Below are 22,438 nucleotides of genomic sequence, written 5' to 3'. Positions count from 1 at the left end.
GTAGAGCACTTTCACATGCAGAATTAGATTATAGAGTATGGGCTTTGAATGTTACCTCCTATTATTTGCACAGTAAAATATAGGACCCTCCTGTGCATGGTTGGGGCAAATTTGGGAAGCCCAGTATTGTGCCCTGTTGAAAACTGGTGAGGTCATCACAGTTGAGATTCAAATGAAATGCAAGTGGAAAATGGGAATTAAAGGTGCATGTAAGAAGATTAATCTAGATAACTAAAGCAGTGAGACAAACCATAGATTACAAGGCATACTCACTAATGCACTATATTTTATGCCACGCAGTAGGCTCTGGTCCACATTTATGCCTGAGGAATGCTCAATATCAAATATCAGTTGGTGAATCCATGCCAGAGAATTCTTATGCTGAAATAGCAGTTTTCCTCTGAATAAATGCAGGGTGCTTCTTTGCTTGCCACTTCCAACAGCTACAGCCTCTCATCTTCCTCCACAAGCTTTAAATTAAATCCTGTATATGTTTGCCCTACTGTATCCAATGGGGACCCACTTCTTTGCCAGCAAACTACAAGTGGTGGATATAGTTTGTTTCCCTTACAAAATGATTTACTTTCCCAATTCTCACTTTCCTTTTAGCAACACTGTCGCTGTAGTTATAAGCAACTGTTTTTGCCTGTTTCCCCTATCTAAGTTAACTCGTGTCAACACTACGGGGTACATCTTGAGTCTTGTTTTCACTACCAGGTCTGAGTCCTGGAATATGTGGGGAGTGAGCATGCACAGAGTGCTCTTCATTCTCCACTGTACAACTGTAGTCTCCTATCTCCATGCATGTTTTAAATTCAAAGCAGGGTACCTGGATTGGTGTTTAGCCCTGGGAGTTTGGTATAAATGCTCTGGCCCATGCTGCAAACACACACACGCGCACACGCACACACACGCGCACACACCCACACACGCACACACACACATCTGCTCCTGGTTTTCCCTCTCTACTTCCCTCATTTTGGTTGCCCAGCTCCAAAAACCAAGAGCTATTTCCCCCACCCTCTCTTTAAAGGCACCTTTCAATGCTTCAAAAATATGAACATTTTATCTAGTTCATAAACCAAGGGTATGGGTAGAAGGCTCAGGTCTTGCTCCAACTTATCCTCCCCGCCATCTCTCACTCTTGCAAACTTCAGCTGACTCTTCTCAGCCTCTGTGCCTTGGGAGAGGCAAAGAGAAGTAGCCAATAGTAAAAGCATCTAATTTGCACTTAACACCTGGACTTTGCGAAGGACCATTAACTACTTCATTTAAAAGGTTATGTTTTAAGCGAGTCTCTTTGCTCGCCTCAGTGAGAATTTATATATTTACAAGTTCATTAATTGTTATGTTTAACATCACCCATATGCTAAAGAATATCAATAGGAAAGGAATTATCCAACTTTGCAGAGTGTTAATTTCCACCCAAAAGGGAGCTTATTATGAAGTAGAATTCACAAAGACATTTTGTTTTTATTTAAAAGTGAAAGCAAAGCGCACAGCCTTGGCTAAGTCTGGTTAATAGTCTCTGTCCTTTGCAGTACTGTATTGGCTTAGATCCTAACTAGTTATCCATGATCAGAAGGGCTATTTTCATTTACAGTGGTACCTCGGGTTAAATACGCTTCAGGTTACGTACGCTTCAGGTTACAGACTTCGCTAACCCAGAAATTGTGCTTCAGGTTAAGAACTTTGCTTCAGGATGAGAACAGAAATCGTGCTCCGGCGGTGCGGCAGCAGCGGGAGGAGGCCCCATTAGCTAAAGTGGTGCTTCAGGTTAAGAACAGTTTCAGGTTAAGAACGGACCTCCGGAACGAATTAAGTACTTAACCCGAGGTACCACTGTGCAGGGGGAACTGGAATCCAGTGGAGATCTGCCGCTCCCTGCTGCCCTGCCCCTCATGCTGCTCCAAGGGTCCACCTAACCATAAGCGCTGCAGGGAGAATGGGACAGAAGCAAAAACTTCCACTGGAAGCAGCATCCTTGCCCACAGACACTTGCAGCAGCAGAACCTTAGTTATGATGTGGCCCACAGTGAGTTAGGGGCAATGTCTTTTGGCAGCACTGTGAGAAGAAACTAATTCTAATTGCAACTTTAGTATTTGAATTTCCAGTTTGACACTCCCACTTAGAATTGAATAGTCCAGGGGAGTTCCACGGCATTTGGACACAATTATCTGGGGCTACAAAAGCTATTCAAAGTGTGTGGAGTCATTTTAATAAAGGAAATTTGTGCAACCTGTCTGATTTTTACCAGGAATACAGAACATTTTTGTGCCTACATTGGCAATTAGGTGATTTTATTTCCACCAGCAATATGCCGACTTCTATACAAAAATTGCAGTTCTTGCAGTTCCTACTTCATGGAAAAGGCGAGCAAAAAGTTTCCCTTCCCCCCCCTTTCAAGACTCATCTCCTCCTGCTGTATACTTATAAAATGTTTGGCATCGAGCCCCAACTCGGAACCCTTTAATGCAGGATAGCACAGCAAGGGAAGCCTTGGGCAGGGCAGGAGAAAGACAGAAAATGACATTTTAATTTCTTCCCCACCACCACATACACCCCTGTTAGTCCTGCTGTGCTCCCCATCCTGCTATGGAGGTTCTTATTCCAGGGTGGCTGGAGTCTTGAACAGGAGTACAACTCTTAAACGGCAGTCAGACAGCACTTTACTCTGTTTTCCTGGTGTTTCCTTCCCTGATCATTTACATGCTCATTCACACATCTGGAAATCTAGCATAAGTTTAGCACTCATTTCTGCGTTAATTGCTTCCAAGGGGAAAAAAACCAATTTTCCAATCCCATTAACCCAGGTAAATGCAGGAGTTTTGTGCTGTAATTTTCCTGTAGTTTGCATGGATCACGCCATGTGACAAAATTTGGGTGGAATTCCACCATACAGTTCTTTTCCTCCATTATCATGGGCGAATGACAGGGGAACAGAAACATGCATGTCCGCTATTGTATCACACCACACGCAGCAGTGTGAATGAAATTTAGCAAGACATAGTGTTATATTGATCAAAAAGCCACAATTCCATAATGATACAGTAAAAGGAATACAGTGTAAAAGGAACTTCAGAAACGGGTGCATTATAATATAGTGCTAGCATTATAACCAGGATGACTAACACACTGGTTTTGAAGAATTTGAAATTGTTAGGGGATGGTGATTCTGCAGTGAATTAACTCTTATTCTTTCCTTACCCTCACAGGTTGGTGGTTTGTAAGTACCTCGGAAGAGCAGGGCTGGGTCCCTGCCACTTACCTGGAATCCCAAAGTGGAATTAGAGATGATTCTGAAATTAACATGTCCAAAGGAGGGGAAGGTAAGAAACAGCTGTAATTGATCTGGGTGAGGAATTATAATTAAAACCCACCTTTACCCTATATACCCTATAGGAATAAGCATAGCTATCTCAAAGACCAGCACAAAGGCTAGTAGGTTACCTATTAACAGTTATGCCATTTGAGGGGAAGAATAAATGCTTTCCTAGGCTACCTTGATCTGGTAGGAAAAGAGGTTATAGATTTATTTATTTATTTATTTATTTATTTATTTATCCCCCCGCCCATCTGTTTGGGTTTCTCCAGCCACTCTGGACGGCTTACAGCATATCATAGAAGTAACACTTGTATGGGTTGTGGCATTACTCTAAAGCATAATAAAATATTTTCTAAAAATGCTGATTCTTTTGTGTTTATAACGATGCTGGGTTTCTAGAAATTGTGGTCTAGACACGTGTGGTTTGTATACAATAACGCACCCATGTTCTTCCATAAGAGATTTAACACAGCTATTTGAGTTGTTTTTTTCAGCTTATCTTGAATCTTTCATAGACCACAGTGGGGGAGAGGAGTTTATATAATCTATGAAATTGTTTTCATAATATATATTTTTCCTGATGTATGTGAATAGTATATTATATAGTTGATATTATTCTGGTTTTGTCCCAGTTTGCAAGTCTTTTTGTCTAAGATGCTATCAGAATCTGCATACAGCAAAAGGTGTTGCCATTAACTGCCCTATTTTGCTTAGTGCTGACCAAGTCTATCCTCTCCCATCACAGTATTTTGTTCCCCTTTTTAGTGTTAACTTTTTGTCATATTCCATTATATGTACATCTTTATCCAACTCATAAATAACTGCACAGAGGATGCTGTCCCAAAACAGAGTTGTGCATGACATTAAGGCTCCCTTCAGCCTTAGTGCAGAGGAATGGTAGAGTGTAGGTTGCATCAGAGGAAAAGTTCATATCCACAAACGGGAGATACAGTTGGGGTGCACTTGTAGCATCTTTACTCAGGACAGACATGGGGAACCCATTGCCCTACTGATGTTTTTGGATATCTTTTATCATTGGCTATGCTGGCTGGGGCTGATGGGAGCAAGCCAATGGTGTAATTGGTGTACATCGGATTGTAGAGGCCTCTTTAAAGGTTCCATCCTGCATGGTACAGATTTGGACCTCCCCTCTGCTCGTACAGAGTCATCTAAGGAACAGGCTCCAACTTTGGCAAAGGCTCTGAATGTTCCTGTGCCACAAAGATGTCATAAAAAAAATGCTCCAAACACCCTGCATTCTAAGCAAAGGTGCTGTGATATTATTGATGTCTATTTCTTAAGACTTCCCAAAATTCTGGATACATACAACCCATTACTGTTATTATTTAGTATGATTTTATGTCCACTAAACGAAGAACCATGAGAAAGCCTGTTTGTGCCTGGGCCTCAGGTAGTTTCTTATTTTATCACTTCTTGTAAACTAATCCGAATGTATTATTACATCTCATCCTCGCTAACACAAGACTAGTCCTTATTGTTACCATGTTTTACGTTGAGTTTGGTTCCCACCCCACCCACCCACCCATCACATTTTATTTTTCTTTCTTTCCTTTTTTATGTTCTCATCCATTTTCCAAAATAGTTTCTAAGAGACGCAAGGCACACCTGAGACGCCTGGACCGGCGATGGACACTGGGAGGGATGGTCAACAGGCAGCAGAGTCGAGGTGAATAACTTCTGGGACATGGTCCTTTGAAGGATGTACATGCTGGTGGCTGCTGCTGCTTCTCTTGCCATTCAACATTGCTACAGATTGCTGGCGGGTGTATTGCATTTTATTGGGTCTTGTCTTCTCTGCGTTAGAAACAAGCCTGCTTTCAGCAAAATTAGATGGCATTTAGGTGTGCTACCTGCTGAGCATGTTCAGATGGGAGCCAATAGCAAAAATCAGCTCTGCAGACACTATACGCTTTCACAAGCAACTCTTCACATCTTTTAATCTGTGCACCACTTCTGAAGGTCCTTAAGGTGACCGAAAAAGGGAAGGCAGGAAAAGGCCAATTTGATCAGTTTTTGTATTTGATGTAAATATGGCTCTTTCATTCTTGATTATTTTCTGTGGGTAGTTATTGTAACCATGGGGAGGGAAGGGAATGTACCTAAAACCTAAAGTAAGTAGGCTGATAGTGTGAGCCAAGAAATTAAGTTCATAGTTGAGAATGGTTGTGCAAAGGAATGTTTTAGAAATCTGTTTAAAGAGGGTGTTGACTGTAGCCCCTAATAGTGTCTTGAAGGTTGAGGATTAGGTTGGTGGATGAAGTTAAATCATGAAATTAAATTCTTCCTCCCCCCCCCCGCCAATGCCATATCCCACCCTCGCTCCTGCCCCCCACTGCAGAGCTCAGAGTTGGTAGCCAACCCTGATCCATTGACCGGTATGTAGCATAGTAGTAATAATAGTAATAGTAATAATATTTATTAGTACCCTTCTCATCTGACTGGGTTGCCGCAGCCACTCTGGGCAGCTTCCAACAGAATGTAAAAATACAATGAAACATCAAATATTAAAAGCTTCCCATGAAGGGTGGGGGCAGAACCTGAGCACTGCAAATAATGCTACATGCTTCCTGTTGCAGACTACCAGAACAGCAGTATACTTATACCAAATGACACAGGAGGCTGTCACGGCATGTGTCAGTGGTTCTGCTGCATATAAATACAACGGGACGATAACACCAAGCTGGGCATTTCATGCATGTGAAAGTAGTTGTGTACTCTTCATATGGCATAGCACACATGTAGGGGAACATACTGTTTCCTACACAGAAGAGAGATCCTTGTAATGACTTTTGCCTTTCCTGACTCTAAGCCACTTCTTACTGGAAACGTTTACAAAAACTGTAAACCTTCCTGGGAACATCTGATGCTCCTGATTTACAGCCTGTTGGGAAGAACGCTGCCCTGTTCATTTGCCAGAGATGGGCTGCACATAAAGAGAGGAGAGTGAGGCCTAGGGATGTGGTGAAATCTCCTTAATTCTTTCTGAGAATCATGAAATTTGTAGGCCACTCCTTGGGTCTTACACTATCCCTTGGGAAGGTAGCCATCTCAGAGACTGCACATTTTTCAGGCTTGAAGTTACTGATTTACTATCATTTGGAGCGCCAGTTGCCGTAAGAACTTCTCTGAACTGGTAGTAAACAAGGCTTCCCAAACCTGGTGCCTCCAGACATTTTGGCCTAGCAAGCTGATTGGAGTTGTAGTTCAAGGCACCGGGTTGTGAGAGACTGTTAGTGGGGATTTGGCTTATGTGAAAATGCTCTAAAACTTAACATTATTAGATTATCTCAGTTCTCAGGCATGGAGTGACTTTGTCCTGACAGAGGTTATTTGAACAAGGGGGTTCAGAGGAGGCAAAGGGAGATGGCGTGAAAGAGACTGCTGACTGAAGGGAAAGTATTTTTATGGAGAATTCTTCCGTGGTTTGGAAGATTTTGAGCTATTGCATGTTGCTTAGGAGCCTTAATTAGATAATTCCCCAGACTGCATGCCTCTGCTCCCAGTGTTTCAAAGTTGGATCAGGTCACACAGTGATGTCCCACAGCTGATACACAGAGAGACACAAATTAAACGTTTGGGATAGCTTTCCCTGCCTCAGCCCTTAGGAACGTAATAAGGCATCCTATGCTGAGCAGACCATGTACCATCTACCTCAGTGTAGTCTACACTGACTGGCAGCAGCTTTCCAGGATTTCAGGCAGGGTTCTATCCTAGCCTTACTAGGGATTTCAGGGATTGAACCTGCATGCAATGCTGATGCCCTGTCACTGAGCTGTGGCCCTTCCTGTGTCACAGAAGGCGACTGAGTCACTGGAAATTGTGTGACAGTTCTACTTGCATCTCACCTCAGTCTCAAGAAACTGAAAGGTGTATCTTGTACAGATATTATAATTATAGCGGTACCTCGGGTTACAGACGCTTCAGGTTACAGACTCCGCTAACCCAGAAATAGTACCTCGGGTTAAGAACTTTGCTTCAGGATGAGAACAGAAATTGTGCAGTGGCGGCGGCAGCAGGCCCCACTAGCTAAAGTGGTACCTCAGGTTAAGAACAGTTTCAGATTAAGAATGAACCTCCAGAACGAATTAAGTTCTTAAACCGAGGTACCACCGTATTAGGGCAGTTTCCAAAACAAAATATAAAACCACAAAATATATAATCAAAATAAGAGCAACCCAATAACCCCTCTCCGCCCCCCCCCAAAAAAACACATTTTAAAAGGGCATAGGATGTCAATCAAATCAACCAAAGGCCTGGTTAAAAAGGAATGTTTCTGCCTGGCACGTAAAGGTGTATAATGAAGGCGGCAGACAAACTTCCCTGGGGAGAGCATTCCACAGGTGGGGAGCCACCTCCAAGACCAGCTCTGTCAGCTCAGCCAGGGAGACTGCTGGGCAGCAAGGTGGGCGGTAAACCTGCAGAATCCCTAATCTGTCCCAATTGCCCAGTGCCAGGAACACACACTCTGGATTCCTGCCCCCCAACTGGACAGAAAGCCTGGAGAGAGAGAATCTCTATAGACCACAGCAACTCCCCCTCCCCAATCCTCAAATCTGGCCTGATGCTGCACTGAGTACCCAGGTGGGCACAACTGGGTGAGATTGATTCCACCCTGTTCACCCCCTCAAGTTTCAGTGATACATGCCAGATCAGCCTCCTCATCCATAATCAGATCATGGATCAGATCAGGGAAGAGGGGAGAGAGTCATTTGCTTCCTTTCTAAGGCAATTCCAATCCACACTTCACAAGTAAGTACGCAAAGCGGGAACACAACTGTCCTCTCATTTTTCATATGTGGATATCAAATAAAAATGCACACAAAAATATGTGTTAGAAGAAATGTGTACAAAACTGCATATGAACGCTTGTGCAGTTTTTAAAATTGAAAAAAAAATGAGAAAAGGAAAAAAACAGAAAACATCCATCCCTTGAGCTTGTAGATAACTATTTTCATTTGCCATTCAGTTCAAATATGTGGAAACACAAGGAGTTTCAACCAAGTTTTACTCAAGAGTAGAACCATTGAAATAAATGAACATGGCTAAGTTTTGCCAATTAATTTCAATGGGTCTACTCTCAGTAAAACTTAGCTGATTACCATGCAAGCCGTTTTCCTCAAAGAGTTACCTTTGCTGGTAAAACATCCGTCAAGAAAGGGCTGTTTTTAATTGCTTCTCTTGCATTGAGAAAACCACCACCAAGACATTTGTATCAAGCAACCACAAATTGAGAGATCTTCCTCCATGTTTCTGGAAGGCTCAAAAGTTGTTAATCATGTTCAGTGAGAAATTGCTTGATCCCTGCATAAGAAGTTGTGTTGAAGCAGCTGCCACAGGGACCAACTTGCAGAAGCCACATGGCAGCTGTTTTGTGAGTGCACAACGTCTCAGACATGCAGATTTAAGAAGGAGAAAAATTGAACTTGGCTAACTTTGGCACAATCCCTGGAACACCGTCTGGAGGGAGTAGTAATCTTGTAGGTTTCAACGGTATTATACAGCAGTAGTGTGTCAGAGTAAGTAATCCGTAGGTGGCATAGTTGTGCGTGTTTGTGTCTTCTAACAACCAGAGATCTTTCTAACACAAAGGATGGTTGGACTTTAACATTAATTGAAGTGAGGAAACTGACCTCGCTTGCAATTGTTTGCGCACTGTCTTGAAATAGCTTTATTTTCCACAGCTTCTTCTAAAAAAGATGATTAATCTAGAAATATAGTATGCAATGTTTAAAAACAGGTGCAAGAAATATCACATGGGAGAGAATATCGATTGTGATAGTCCACTAACTTATTTCATTTGAAAGAAGTGATCTCTTTTGCCTTCACACCAAAATATCAAACAAGAAATGGCTCACAAAACTTATGAGACCACATATTGTCCACTTTAGGTTTTTCTGAAAACTGAATTGTATACTATCTTACTTGGACCCCTTTTAAACCCTCCTTGGTCAGCTGGATACAACACTAGTCATTCTTCTGAATGATAACATTTCATTGCTGTTTCCCATAAATGCCGACTTGCATACATTTGATATTGTAATTTTTTCTACGGTTAGCCTCAGCTGAAGACTGTCGCAAATTGCTTTTGGGGTTACAAGCGGACCCATGCTCAAAGGAGTGCCAGCTTAATTTATAAACTGTGTGTGTGTGCATTTGTGTGTGTGTGTGTGTGTTTGTGGTCTCCCTTTTTCCACCACTGTAAGGAAACCAAATGAGTGTAATTTGGGAAATGCTATAATATTTTGCTGTGAAAGCACTCTGCAAAGGGAAACTTTAATGATAGCTTCCTGTTGCAGCACAGAAGGCTTAAAAATAGCACAGCAAAACAAATCTATAACCAGGGCTCTAATATCTGTAGGGGTTTAATCTGACAACACTCTTTTTCTCCTTCATTCTTCTTCTGCCTTACTTTTCTCATCTTAAATGAACAAATAAAATATTTCAGAAAGACCCATGTTCAACTTTGGATGGCTTTACACCCCCAAAAACCCCCAACAACAAATAATAGCAACCCTTTGGAAAGTAGAGTCTGTAATGGGCAAAGCTTCAGCTGCTTGACGTTTGCAAATTTGGCTTCAAAACTGAGCCTTATTAGAAATGTCTGGATCTTTTGCAGAACCTGTAAATGCAGCAGTCCCCCTTTGACATTTGTCAGCTAGGTGTGTTCATTACATAGAATTAAACATCATAACTTGAGCCTTTCCTGGGTGAAAGAGATGCACGGATTGTGTTTCATACATTCCAGGGACAGGAAGCACAAGGCATTAATACTTCTACTGCTTCTTCATTGGTGGTGTTTCCAAAGTTTTAATTCATTTTATGCAATACTTACACTCTCATTTGCCTCAATAAAAGCAGAGGTGCTATTTCTTGGAACTGTTGCAGCAGGAGCCTTTTAAAGAAAGAAGAAAGAAAGAAGCTTTAATGTGCAAGATGCACAAAGCAGAGCTTTGATTGCGTAGTGATGTCACCCCCTTTATGACTCTTAAATCATAAATATGTGGGTTTAGATGTTAGTTTATTGTCTCATTATGATAGTCACAGTGGGATACTTTTTCAGCATGTTTTAGCTATGACGGGGTGTAGCTGAGGTTTCTGAAGTCACTTGCTAGCCTGTGCTTATTGCATTATCTAAAATCAAGTGCAAATCTCATTGAAATCCTTTGCCTAGCAGTTTAATATTTTCACCTCCAAAGCCTTAAAATAATATGGCTGTTAACGAGTCCCCTTAGGTGGGCTCTGAGCAGTTGAAGACCTGTAGAAAGATAAGGAATTGTTGCATGATTCTGAAACTGAGTTAACAAACAGAAAGATATGGCTGCATACTGTTTTCCCAGCAATTCAAAGTTAGGCCCATACCATAGTATGGTGGTAGCTGCTTGCACATGGATTTGGCAGGCACCATTCCATGGTGCAGCTGCCATAACAGTGCAGGAAATGATAGGGCAAAGTACCTGCACAGATCAGTTTCATCCACAGCCACTGTACTACTATAACATATATGGGCTTAAAATATAGACCTTTTCTAATGGCATATTTACACTTTCAACCAATAAAACACTTTTAACTGTCATGGCTTCCTCTAAAATACATGTGGGTGGGCACCTAGACACTCTCTGGGCCCCAGAGGGCCCCATCCACTTTTGCTGCTGATCAGCCATTCACCTTTCCTGTAGTTTCAAGGTGATCAAGGGGACAGGGTTCAAGAGAGGTGTGTGTTTGTGTTTAAGAGTGAGATGGAGTAAAGGCAGTGCTGTTTTCCTAGAAAAAGGTGCTTGAACTTGCCGCAAACACCTCCCTTGTTCTTAGAATGGAAGTGGGACCCATCTGAGTTCTGGCTGAAAAAAAGCCCTGAGTAAAGGCAAAGCTGGTTCTGCCCACCTCAAGGTCTGGTCCTTTCCTCTGCCACCTATTGCCCTTGTGGTTAAAAAGCTTTCTCCCCACTGTACTGAAGAATCTTAGGAAATATAGTTTAATTGGGGTGTGACAATGATCTTAGACAGTTTCTATCCCCCTGCCGTTAGCACAAAAGAGGGCATAACTACACCAGTTCAGCTCTGTGGTTCAGCTATCCCTTAAAAGTCTGAGTTCTTGGTGATGACTGCGTCTCCCCACAAAGGAATGCAATTTCTCCTATTGTGTGATGTAGTTTGTTTGCTTTTTGTTTTTGATGGCTCAGCATGTCCTAAGTGTGATAAAGAGTCCAAAAGCAGTACTGTAATCCTAATGAAACAAGGCTGTGGTTTTGTTGGTGTGTGTTGCAGTCGTGTCCCTTGCCAACATCTCCAGAAAACAAAAAATGAAGTATGGCTCTCTCTGCAGAGGCTTTCAAGTTTTCTCAGTGCCAGTTGAGCCACAAGCTAATGCTGATAACAGCATATTCAGATTGAATGTCATCAGCATCCAGAGCAGGGAGCAAAAATGGCCCTGTTGAATTGCTGTTATCTCCTCTGCCTGCCTTCTTAAATGTGTGTGTAAAACTTCATAGCTGGCCAATAGGATTTTTAGAACTCCTCAAGCTATATCCAGTCCTTAAGTTGAACTGATGATGCCACACTATAATTCAGACCTACTGCTGTGCAAGTTAGGGAGGAATTTCAGCCATTCAGTTGTACGATTGGAAATCAATTATACACGTGTCAGTGTGTTTTCACACAGACTGCTGTTGATGCAACTGAACTCCAACCCAGATAGTTACCATAATGTGTGAACTGCCCTGGGATCTTGGGAATTCTGGCAAACAACCTTATCTTACATTATATTCTGGACACCAGCCTTCAATTAACTGATAAAGTGGGATCAGTCTGCACCAGATAGCAGGGAGCCTTTTTCTTTCTATTTAAAAGTACTGCTCTTACCTTTTGCTGTTGTCTCCACCCCTTCTATCTGTATTGACTTCCTGGGGATCTGAAACTCTGCCTACATCTAGGATCCTTTCTCCCCTCCCCTCTGTTTCTGCAATTCCAAGTGTATAGTTAGGCTGACAGCATAAATGGCTATCTTATCTGCCAATAAAATCATTGCATTTGCATGAGAAGCATTTTCACCACTATCTTGGTTAAAGTGGTATGTCTGTGATGAGAATCCTGGACTAATATCCTGCAGTCAATATATTGCTTTGGATAAACTCCCCTTGCTCCTGAACATCAAATAGCAGGATATAGGTATCCAGACTCCCATGTGGGGTTGGGTAGGGAGACGTTAACAGAATGGCACAAGCAACTACCCAGTGATAAGCAATGCAACCCCATCTCTTCCATTCTGTGAACAATTTAAACATTTACTTACTTTTTTTGAAACAGAATATTTCCCTACTGTAATCCTCAAGCACAAGAGAGTTCATGCATTGTGGAGAATAGCAACAAGACTCCGTATCACCTCCCCAAACACACATAAAGAAATAGCGCATCATTTTGTGATCATTTCCCCTCTCTTTAGTCTCTGGATTCTGTATGCTGCTCACAGGATAGCTGTCTGTGGGGCTGCCGTTCAGATTAAAAAACACACCACCCTGCTATGTCTCAGTCTGGAAAATAAATGAAAGATTATGAAACTGGTACTGGACAGGAGAGTAGTGTGAATGTTACACCAACTATAAAATTAGAGGAGGAGTTGACTTTAGTGTGGAAAAGTCATTGATTGGTGAGTCTTTTACATGATCCCAAGAGATCTTCCAAATTCACTGAAATGTCAATTTGAAACTTTGCTTATGTAATTAGCTGGCATCTTAATATGCAGATGGAGAGTTTCTGGGTACCTTGGAGGCATTTTCTTCTCCTGACTCTTGTTTTGGACGGAGGTGGTTATGGCTTGAGTTGGGGAGCTTGTGGCCCTGCAGATGCTGTTGGACTACAACTCCCATCAGTGAGTGCTAGCTGGGGCTGATGAGAGTTGGGACTCTAATCACATCGGGAGTGCCCCCAACTGTGACCTAGTGTAGAGTTGGGTAAAGTTCATAGCAAGTGCACAGTTAGCTAAAATGCTTTGTGATTCCATGGCTTTGCAAAAACTTAATAACCTGTGGTGGGTGGATAAAACGGGACTTCTAGCACTGAATTAATGATGTTGATTTTTTAAGAAAATACTTAGAAAGTGACACTTGCCTTTCTCTTGGGAGCACTGAGGTTTGGAGTGGAGTTAGGGGAGGTACAATATGATCTAATCATGAAAAAAACAAATACTGGCAGCTTGGTGCTGCAAACTTGTATTATTTCTAGGAGTGTGAAGATGATAGGTCAGTCCATTCCTTCGAGCTGGAGTAGTATTGGTCCCACTCCAGCTTCAGCATTCAGATTCCAGTAATGCAATGTTTAACATAACCATGTGTGTGCTAAATGGAGCCAGCTGGAGCAAGTTCCTCCAGTGATGCTTTGCTACTCTGGCAGAGAGCTTGATTTTTGTCAATACCATATGTAAGAGATGGGGGAGACCCCTCCTCAGGGACCCTGTCTCATTTGTTGGCATTGACGGCGCAGGGCGGTGGCGAGGAGCTGATACAGGCATGCTTAGCTAATAGGTACAGGGCCTCACAAGCAAGACTCCACCTCTGCAATGCTGCCACATTTTAATTGCTGCGAAATCATTTTGAATAGCAATCAGGAAAGAGCAACAGCTGGGGCCAGTTTTGATCTTAACTGATGTTGCCCTCTCTTTCTTTGCTAGAAGAGAAATATGTCACAATCCAGTCATACACCAGCCAGGGGAAGGATGAAATCGGGTTTGACAAAGGAGTCACTGTGGAGGTCATTCAGAAGAACCTGGAAGGATGGTGGTACATAAGGTAAAGGTTTAATTAAATCATTCTGGTGTTGGCAGGCCTTTTGCTTACTAGCCTTGTGAACACGGCATCTCACAAGTTGCTTGTATCTAAGAAAGGACCTCAGCATATTGAAAACAAAAATGCTGGTCAAGTTGTACAAAGCTACTTAAAATTATATTGAATATGTAGTTAAAATAATGAAGTACAATATATAGAAACGGGTGCGGGGAGGAAAAAGGCTTCTGGGGGATATGTGTGTCCTTCAAGCTGGAAAAAAATCCAAATCTTCTCTCGTGGGTGGTTGTTCTTTCTCTTCATTAATGACTGAGGTGAGCAGCTAGGGTCTCCCAGTTTGCAATCCTATGGACATTTTCCTTTGAGTAAGACCTACTGAGCACTGTGGGACAAGTTGCATGGGATTAATGTCGGCAGGTGTGATGTTTGATAACTTTGGAAAGCTGTTACCGTTGTGTGTGTGCGTCACTGCAACACAAGTTATATGACAGCAACAGCTCAAATACTTGTTAATATGTGTTGGTCAATGAATGACCTTGTTTTGCTTTTGTGTTTGCTTATTTGCAAAAATAGCTGATAGACTATTTTAGAAGAAATGTTTTAGGGGAGTCATGAGGAAGCAGTGGTGTGTTAGGTCTCTGTGGTGCTACACTTTGGCCTGTAAAGCAGGTATCCCTTTAACCGCTGGGGGCAGGGGGGCAGGGAGCAGTCTAATTTTCTCTTCTGGTGCCCTTAAACGGCTAATTTCAAGCATAAACTGGATTTTCTTTTTCTAAAAAAAAACAAACCTGGCGCAGCTCCAGAAACATTAAATGCCACGTAAGCAGTATGTCTTTGCAGTGCTCAGCATAATAGACTCCTGTTGCTTGGTGATAGGAGAGGGATGAAAGATGCAATGTGTATAAAGCCATTCAAGTTTAACTGCTGCAGTCAGATAAATATTGGAAGCAAATCCTACTGAATTTAATGGGGCTCCCTTTCATGTAAGAGGGCAAAGGATTGTCGTAATTGAAAGAATGGTTGGACAAAGGTACAGGTTTCCTAAAGAAGGTGTGGAATTCTGCTCCTTGTGTGGCTTTATAAACAAGTGTCAAAGGGGGGGGGTACAAACCTGTGGATCCTGACACATTATAAGGAGTTCTTTTGGGTAACTCTGGTGATCCCACCCCACCCTGGGATACTATGAACCTACCCCTTATTGTTCACTTCCTTTTGCATGTGGAACATATATTTTTCATAGGTTGTCATTTGCTTTGTAGTCTGGCCATCTTTAAGGCACTGGAGCTATGAATAATGGAACCACACAGAGTTCTATGTGTTCTATAAACATGTTCGCTGTTGCATCTTCCTGATTAACTCTCCCATCAATAACAAATGAAAGCCGATAGAAGGGGAGAAGATTTCCAACGTAATGAGCAGAGAATAGCTGGCCCATTGTCAGCTCTGCATTCTTCCCTTTTTAAATCATCCATGGGACTTTAATCCAAAGCCAAGGGTTCAGGAGCAGAGTGCACAGTTCTTTGCAGAAGGAGGAACAATATCACAAACTCCCCCTGATGTTATTGCTGAACTCCCTTTTTGTTTTTAAAATATTTTTTCTGGTCACTGCCAGCCTTCCTTTTATCTTTAGGTCTGCAGGAGCCTAGAATCTCTTGCAGTCTTCAGTATTTTCATTGAAGAGGGAGACCAAAGCCTCTAATTTTTAGCAGTGTTTACATTTTGTGCAAATGGGGAAGGCACAAATGAAAGCAGGCTAGAGCCCCTGCCCCTGGCTCAGCTTCCCTGCCTCCTGGTGTTGACTGTTTGGGATTATTTTGTAGTTGGATGAAGGCACCTTGCATGCCAGAGACTCTTCTCATTCTGCACATGCAGAGAAAAGCTATCTTTGCTGATGCATGCTCACGGAGATTCAGTCTAGGCTGGCTGAAGCCAAACTAGAAGGCCTTTAAAAAGCCTAGGAAGTATTCATCCTTATGTAGCAGAGGAAGCTTGGAGAGCATCTCGTCCCACCCTTACTGTGCACGGCAAGACTATCTCCGTTGTGCATATTTAGATGGGTTCCACTACAATGCTATGGTTAACAGACCTGATTTTCCTAGACAGTGGATAGCTGACCAGAAGCTGCAGACTTCATTGCCAATATATCTACCTAAGGCATGGCAGCCTTCCACAGAAGAGTGTGGTTTTGGTCCACAATAACAAGAGTCCTTGCATATGAAACAGGGATTTCCTAATTTGCTTTCTCTTCCTCCTCTCTTATGAATCGAGCTGAAGGCAAGAATGAATGAAAGACAAGATATAACGCTTAGGCTGGTTCTGAACTGTGGTTAAGAATGTCATGCTTGTAACAGCAGCATCAGAACAGCAGATGCAGTCTACTTGAAAAATGCCCCCATCTAAATCCATAGGATGTAGGTGCATGTTGGTGCCCATACTTGGGCCCTCTGACTCTCAGGGGGCCCTAATAATGAAGGTGATGGGGAAATGCACTGAAAAGTGTAGGGTGACCGAATGATTAATGGAAAGATGTATAAACAACGCTGCAAGCAAATCAGAATAAATGCTCAACAAACCAAAGTGGGACTATTACAGTTAACAGAACTTTTGCCACACACAAAAATGCTTGCAAGAATGCATAATCGTAATGACGTATGTGTCACAAGAATAAGATAAGCACTAATAATTAGGTAATAAGTTCCACGTTAAAGTCTTTAATGTTCACCTCCTTAAATAATTGTTTCCAAAATACATGGTTCTGTACTGATTCTTACTTCCCTCTCCCCTGCTTTTCCCTTCCTGGTTTCCTTCCCTCTGGAGTAATTCCAGTATTCTGGAGCTGGAAAGCAGATGTTAACAGGGAAGAAAACGCTCAGACAAATGGAGGCCTCTCCCCCCCCCTTTTCTCCCGCCCCCCAGTGTTGTTACAGTTTGGATGCTAACTTTTCATTCAGCATTTAAAAAACTTTTTTGGAATTGCAGTGTAGCCACTTCTAATATATTACCACCTTCTTGTTGCATTCCACTCTCCAGTGCATCTGAATGTTGTCCTCCCTCCCCTGCTCCATTTTCCTTTACAGTATTATGAATGTTGAGAAGGTTCACAAGTGGTTACTTTTTTAACCCTAAACTCTTAATTGAACTGTTGTCTTCCACTGCTATGGGAAACTGTGCAAGCAAATAGCCTGTCAGATAATGTGCTTAATGCAACTCATGGGGAATGAGAATGCAACTCATGGGGGACGCCAAATCATGGGGGACGAGAATCAGGGGGCGTCTGCTTCTCCTGCTGCAGCTGTGCAAGGGAAGGAGGTTTGAAGCACATACACACACACACGGCTAGTGGTGGCAGGAGGAGGAGGAGTGGCCTGCCATTGAAGCTGTGCTGCCGCTGTATTCAACTCTGCCCCTGGCTCCCCCCCCCATTGCCCTTGAAAGCTGGCACCTCTGGCTTAATGAAATGACTGCACCCTATTTAAAAGTGGGGGTTATAACTATTACTGTTATAGGGACAAAAAGCAAGAAACTGCTTCCGTAGATAAACCTTGATACTTGCTGCAAGATTTTGTTTGGCTTGCATTTTTGCTGCAATTTTTTGATCACGTAGAATGGAACAAGTTCCTGGGCCAGTCTTAGGGTTGTGCTATGCAAGAGAACTAGTACATCTATGAAATCTGAATGTAAGAGTGTAAGCACATAAGAATAAGCCTCCTGGATCAGGCCAGTGGCCTTTGCAGTCCAGCATGCTGTTCTCACAGTGGCCAACTAGGTGCCCATGGGAAGCCCACAAGCAGGACCTAAGTGCAGTAGCATTCTTCCCTCCTGCGGTTTGCAGCAACTGGCATTCAGAAGCATACTGCATCCAACTGTGCAGGCACAGTATAGACATCATGGCTCACAGCACTGATAAACTTATCCCCTATGAATTTGCTGCTAGGGCTTGCCAATCAGAAGGTCGGCGGTTCAAATCCCCACGAAGGGCAGGGACCGACCGTTGCTCGGTCCCTGCTCCAAGTCTCGGTCCCCAAGTCTAAAAACCCCATCTCTAACTACCCATTTAGTGGTATCTCAATGACCTCTTTGCAAATTAAGGGCTGCCTGGAAGCATCCAGGATCCAGTGACTATTGGGTTTTGTATTTCCAAAGTAGGATTCTTGGAGCACACTTACCAGTTGCTATGCAGCTAGGGCTGATGGGATTTGACGTTTAACCATAGCTAGAGGAGCACAGGCTTATCATCTCTGCTTCATTTCACTATGGCAGCACTGACCAGCAACTGTGTGGTTATAGTCACTTTCCATTAGTGGTTTTTTTTGGCATGCATTTTAAGGTGTGCATGGGGATTCTAATCCTATTCCTGTACATCATCCTGCAACACCATGTCAGATTTTGAGGCACAGAAAACTGAATATATTTGCGTTTTCTATTTCTAGGTATTTAGGCAAAGAGGGCTGGGCCCCAGCCTCGTACCTGAAAAAAGCAAAAGATGACCTTCCATCAAGGAAAAAGAACTTGACGGGGCCAGTGGAAATTATAGGAAACATCATGGAGATCAGCAACCTGTTGAATAAGAAATCCTCTAGTGACAAGGAAACCCAGTCAGAAATTGAAACAGCAGAATCCCACATCACCAAGAAGGAAATAAGCTTGCCCATCTTATGCAATGATTCTAATGGCAATGCCATGATGACTCAAGACAAACAGATTTCAAAATTGGCACAGGGTTCTCCAGCCATAGCACGGATTGCGCCACAAAGAGCTCAAATAAGTAAGGCCATAGTAGACTTCTAGCTGCTTATTTACTGCTGGGGCAGGTTGGAAGGGTCAACAACTTCTGATGGATTGAGGAAAATACTAGTTGAGAGCAGCTTCCTCAGCCCGGTTCTTCACATGTTTAGGGGACTACATCTCCCATCAGCCCCAGCCAGCATGGCCCAGTGATCAAGGGTAATGGGTGGTGCTTTTACCTTGGGCCCTCAAAAGTTGTTGGACTCCAACTCCCATCATCCATGGTCATCTTGCCAAATGATCAGGAATGATGAGAAATGTCATCCAACAACATATGGGGACCCCAGCTCATTCTTAAATCTAGAAAATGGGTGAATTTAAAGTTATATGATTATACCAATTAAGCCATTAAAAACTATGATTGAAATGAGAGGTCTGTGAAAATGGAGTTGGCACAAGAAATATACAAAGGAGGAGGGAGGATAGATAAAGGAATGCATATGATAGCAAGTCTTGCAGGGCAGAGTAGAATATTAATATGGAGTGCAGGCTACAGAATAGTAATATGGAGTGCAGGCTACAGAATAGTAATATGGAGTGCAGGCTACACCTGGCTAGGCCCCTTGGCTGATGTTTGTCTGCAAAAAGTCTGACAACCACCAGTCTGTGATTGATTGCTATGATCCTGAATGTGACATGATTCCTGCATAGACTCATCTTTTGGGAAGACATCTGACGCCCCCTTCTGGGGAACTGCTCCTAAAAGTCTAGATTTCTATATTAGCACAAGGGTTTTTCAGTTGTTCACATCTAGAGTGATTGAACAGACATAAAGAGGGGGCATGGAATCATGGCAGCAAGCTCTGCTTCAGTACAGTCACTTGAAGGTCAGAACAGAGCCCACAGAAGTATAATCCTGTCAGGGTTCCAAAAGCCATGGAGAGAGTCATCTGTATTTACAGCTCTGTTTTCATAGGCTCCATACAGTTCTTACTTGAAGGTGTGCAGAATGGAGACAGGGACCATATGGTGATCTTGTTCCCCTCTCTGCATGCAAAGATCACATGAAAGAGGCTCCATTGTTGTGAATAGCCATGCCATCTTTCTGGGCATCATAAAAAACAAGACAAAATTCCCATACTATGTTGGCTTAACTCCAAAAACCCACTGGTTTTATTTTGACTTATTTGCACCTTGCCCCCACCATCAGTTCCATCCAACATAATTTGGCAAGATTAAAATAATCATCTGTTTTAATTATTCTTCTCCCATGTCTCAGATAAAGCAGACCAGTTCTGGCTTCAGCACATAGTATCCCTTTTGGGGTGGGGGCAGGTGAAGACCTTATTATTTGTCTAGACCTCTTAGAGCTTGTAGACAAGCCTTTGCCAACCTGGTGCCCTCCAGCTGTTTTGGACCCCAACTCCCATCAGCCCCAGCCAGCACAAGTTGTAATCTAAAACATCTGGAGCTTGTGGGAGTCTTGGAGAGTTATCAGTCCTGTTTTTATGCTGACTTTGCTGCTCTGTTGGTTTTCATAAATATGTTATTTGTATTTTGTTTAAAAACATAAGGTGCCCAGGAAGGCTTTGTGTCTTAAAAAATGTTATTAAATTATTGTAACAAATAAATTATTTTATTTTTCTTGGACACGTTAATTTTTATTTTAATTGCTGGCAGAACATTGAAGCTTGGATGTGCATGTGCCTGTTCTGTTTAAATATGGAATATTTCTTCTCTCCTTAGGTTCTCCAAATCTAAGAACCAGACCTCCCCCAAGAAGAGAATCGAGTTTGGTGAGTGCCAATTTCTATTATACTTCCAATGGCGCTTGCAAATATTTAACTTTGCACAAATGCAAAACCTCTTGATCTGTTGCACTCAGGTCCCAGTGGAACAGGAAGAAAGAAAGTGGGAAGAGTTACCCTCTTTTGTTTTCCCAGTTGTGCACATACTACTTTTATATTGTCTTTGGCCACATCCACACCAAACATTTAAAGCACTTTGATACCATTTTAAATGGTCATTGCTTTGAGGGGATCTCCAAAAACTCTTAGCACCCTTAAAAACTTCAGTTCCCAAGATTCTTGGGGGGGGGGAGAAGTGGCTTTTAAAAAGTGATATCTGAGTACCTTAAATATATGTTGTGGATGTAGCCTTGTCAAAACAACTTGTCAAAAGTTGTTTGGAGCTATTAGTGATCCATGAACTACAGCTGTATTACAGAACTGAGTTTTATTCCATCCCTCACGTACTCCTGTCTCTTCATTTTGAGTTGTACCATACATATGTTATAGTGTGAATATGTACGTGCAAGCTTCCACTTCTTTAATGTACTAGACCAAGTTTGTCCTTAAAATACCTATTTTCCTGCCACACCCACCTCTATCAAATGCAGGCCTGGATTTGCTCATTCCAGTGGCATGCCATTTTGTAACGCATTTAATCTAGACAAATATAAACTGTCCAATGAAGAAAGGCTCTTCATCCTGTTTCTCTCATCTGCCCTTTTTCCCCTTCACAAAAAAAGGTGGGAGAAGAAATATACACTGTCAAAATGGTTTAAGCAATAGTTAAAAGGTTGGGTTGAATAGAGATTCTTTCATTGTGTGTATTTGAATGTTTTATCTGCATTCTACCTCCCTCAGGTCTTATAATCTTGCTTGAGTGATTATAACTATTACTGAGGTGAACTAAGTGTTGTCCTTAATGTAAAAAAAAAACAGCCCAAAACCTAGCCACCTCTGCTGTAGGATTTCTACTATGAAGCAATTTCCACTTAATATTTTTAAGTTGTTCAAGGCTTGTGAGTTTTAAGCTCCTGTGCACCCATCCACATTATCCAGTCATTTAAAAACAGGGAATGGAGATGGCAGCACAGTGGGTTTTCCTGCTTCAAGGGTTTTCGTCTTCTTCCCATTCCGTAGGAAGTGGAAATCTCATTAATGTATTTGAATTGAGGAAGTTTAAACTGACTGAGAGTTGCGTCACTGGACTGGTAACACCCATTCCCCTTGATTGGCCACCAGGTTTAAGGGATAGCTGGACTACAGTTCCCATTATCCTTGGCGATTGGCCATGTCAGTGGTTCTGATGGAAATTGTAGTCCAGCAATATCTGGAGGGCCACATCCTAGCTACCCCCTGATGATAAAAGCTTATGAGCTTTTGATATCTGGGCTGACATTTATTCATCTCACTTCCTTGCTTAAAATGCAAGCAGCTTTCTTAAAATAAAATAAAACCTTAATTTTTCCTATTTCCCTCTGCACCCTATTGCCACTTTTAACTACTCTCCTTATCCCTTTTTCTCACTGCAGGGCTTCCAGCTGCCTAAACCTCCTGAGCCACCATCAGTGGAAGTTGAATACTACACTATTGCAGAGTTCCAGTCTTGTATCTCTGATGGGATCAGCTTTCATGGGGGACAAAAGGCAGAGGTAAGCCTAGAAAGGGAAACAAGCTAATGAGTAATGTGTAGCTGCTAAACCTTAGGCAGAAATGAGACGGTAGCATAGATAAAAAATAATGTGCATAGATAAAAAATAATGTTTTGTCCTTTTCCTCCCAAACTAATCTCTATGTTAATCCCT

The 22,438-nt window shown here is 42.3% G+C and overlaps 1 protein-coding gene across 16 annotated transcripts in view; it reads left to right on the top strand.

The window, feature by feature from the left end:
- The window catches only part of SH3PXD2A (SH3 and PX domains 2A), a 254,016-nt gene that overhangs the window by 217,798 nt on the left and 13,780 nt on the right, over nt 1-22,438 (top strand). For 15 of the 16 annotated variants that reach the window (XM_083616497.1, XM_083616500.1, XM_083616498.1 and 12 more), the window contains 6 exons: nt 3,217-3,330; nt 4,930-5,013; nt 14,010-14,127; nt 18,552-18,886; nt 20,593-20,642; nt 22,166-22,285. In XM_083616497.1, the coding sequence (XP_083472623.1) occupies nt 3,217-3,330; nt 4,930-5,013; nt 14,010-14,127; nt 18,552-18,886; nt 20,593-20,642; nt 22,166-22,285 (821 nt within the window). The remainder of the gene's footprint in view (nt 1-3,216; nt 3,331-4,929; nt 5,014-14,009; nt 14,128-18,551; nt 18,887-20,592; nt 20,643-22,165; nt 22,286-22,438) is intronic. The other variant, XM_083616492.1, reaches the window with a different exon arrangement.

The sequence above is a fragment of the Podarcis filfolensis genome (assembly GCF_964270895.1).
Source record: "Podarcis filfolensis genome assembly, chromosome: 5".
Taxonomy (NCBI): Eukaryota; Metazoa; Chordata; class Lepidosauria; order Squamata; family Lacertidae; genus Podarcis; species Podarcis filfolensis.
This window is presented reverse-complemented; position numbering and strand designations above follow the sequence as displayed.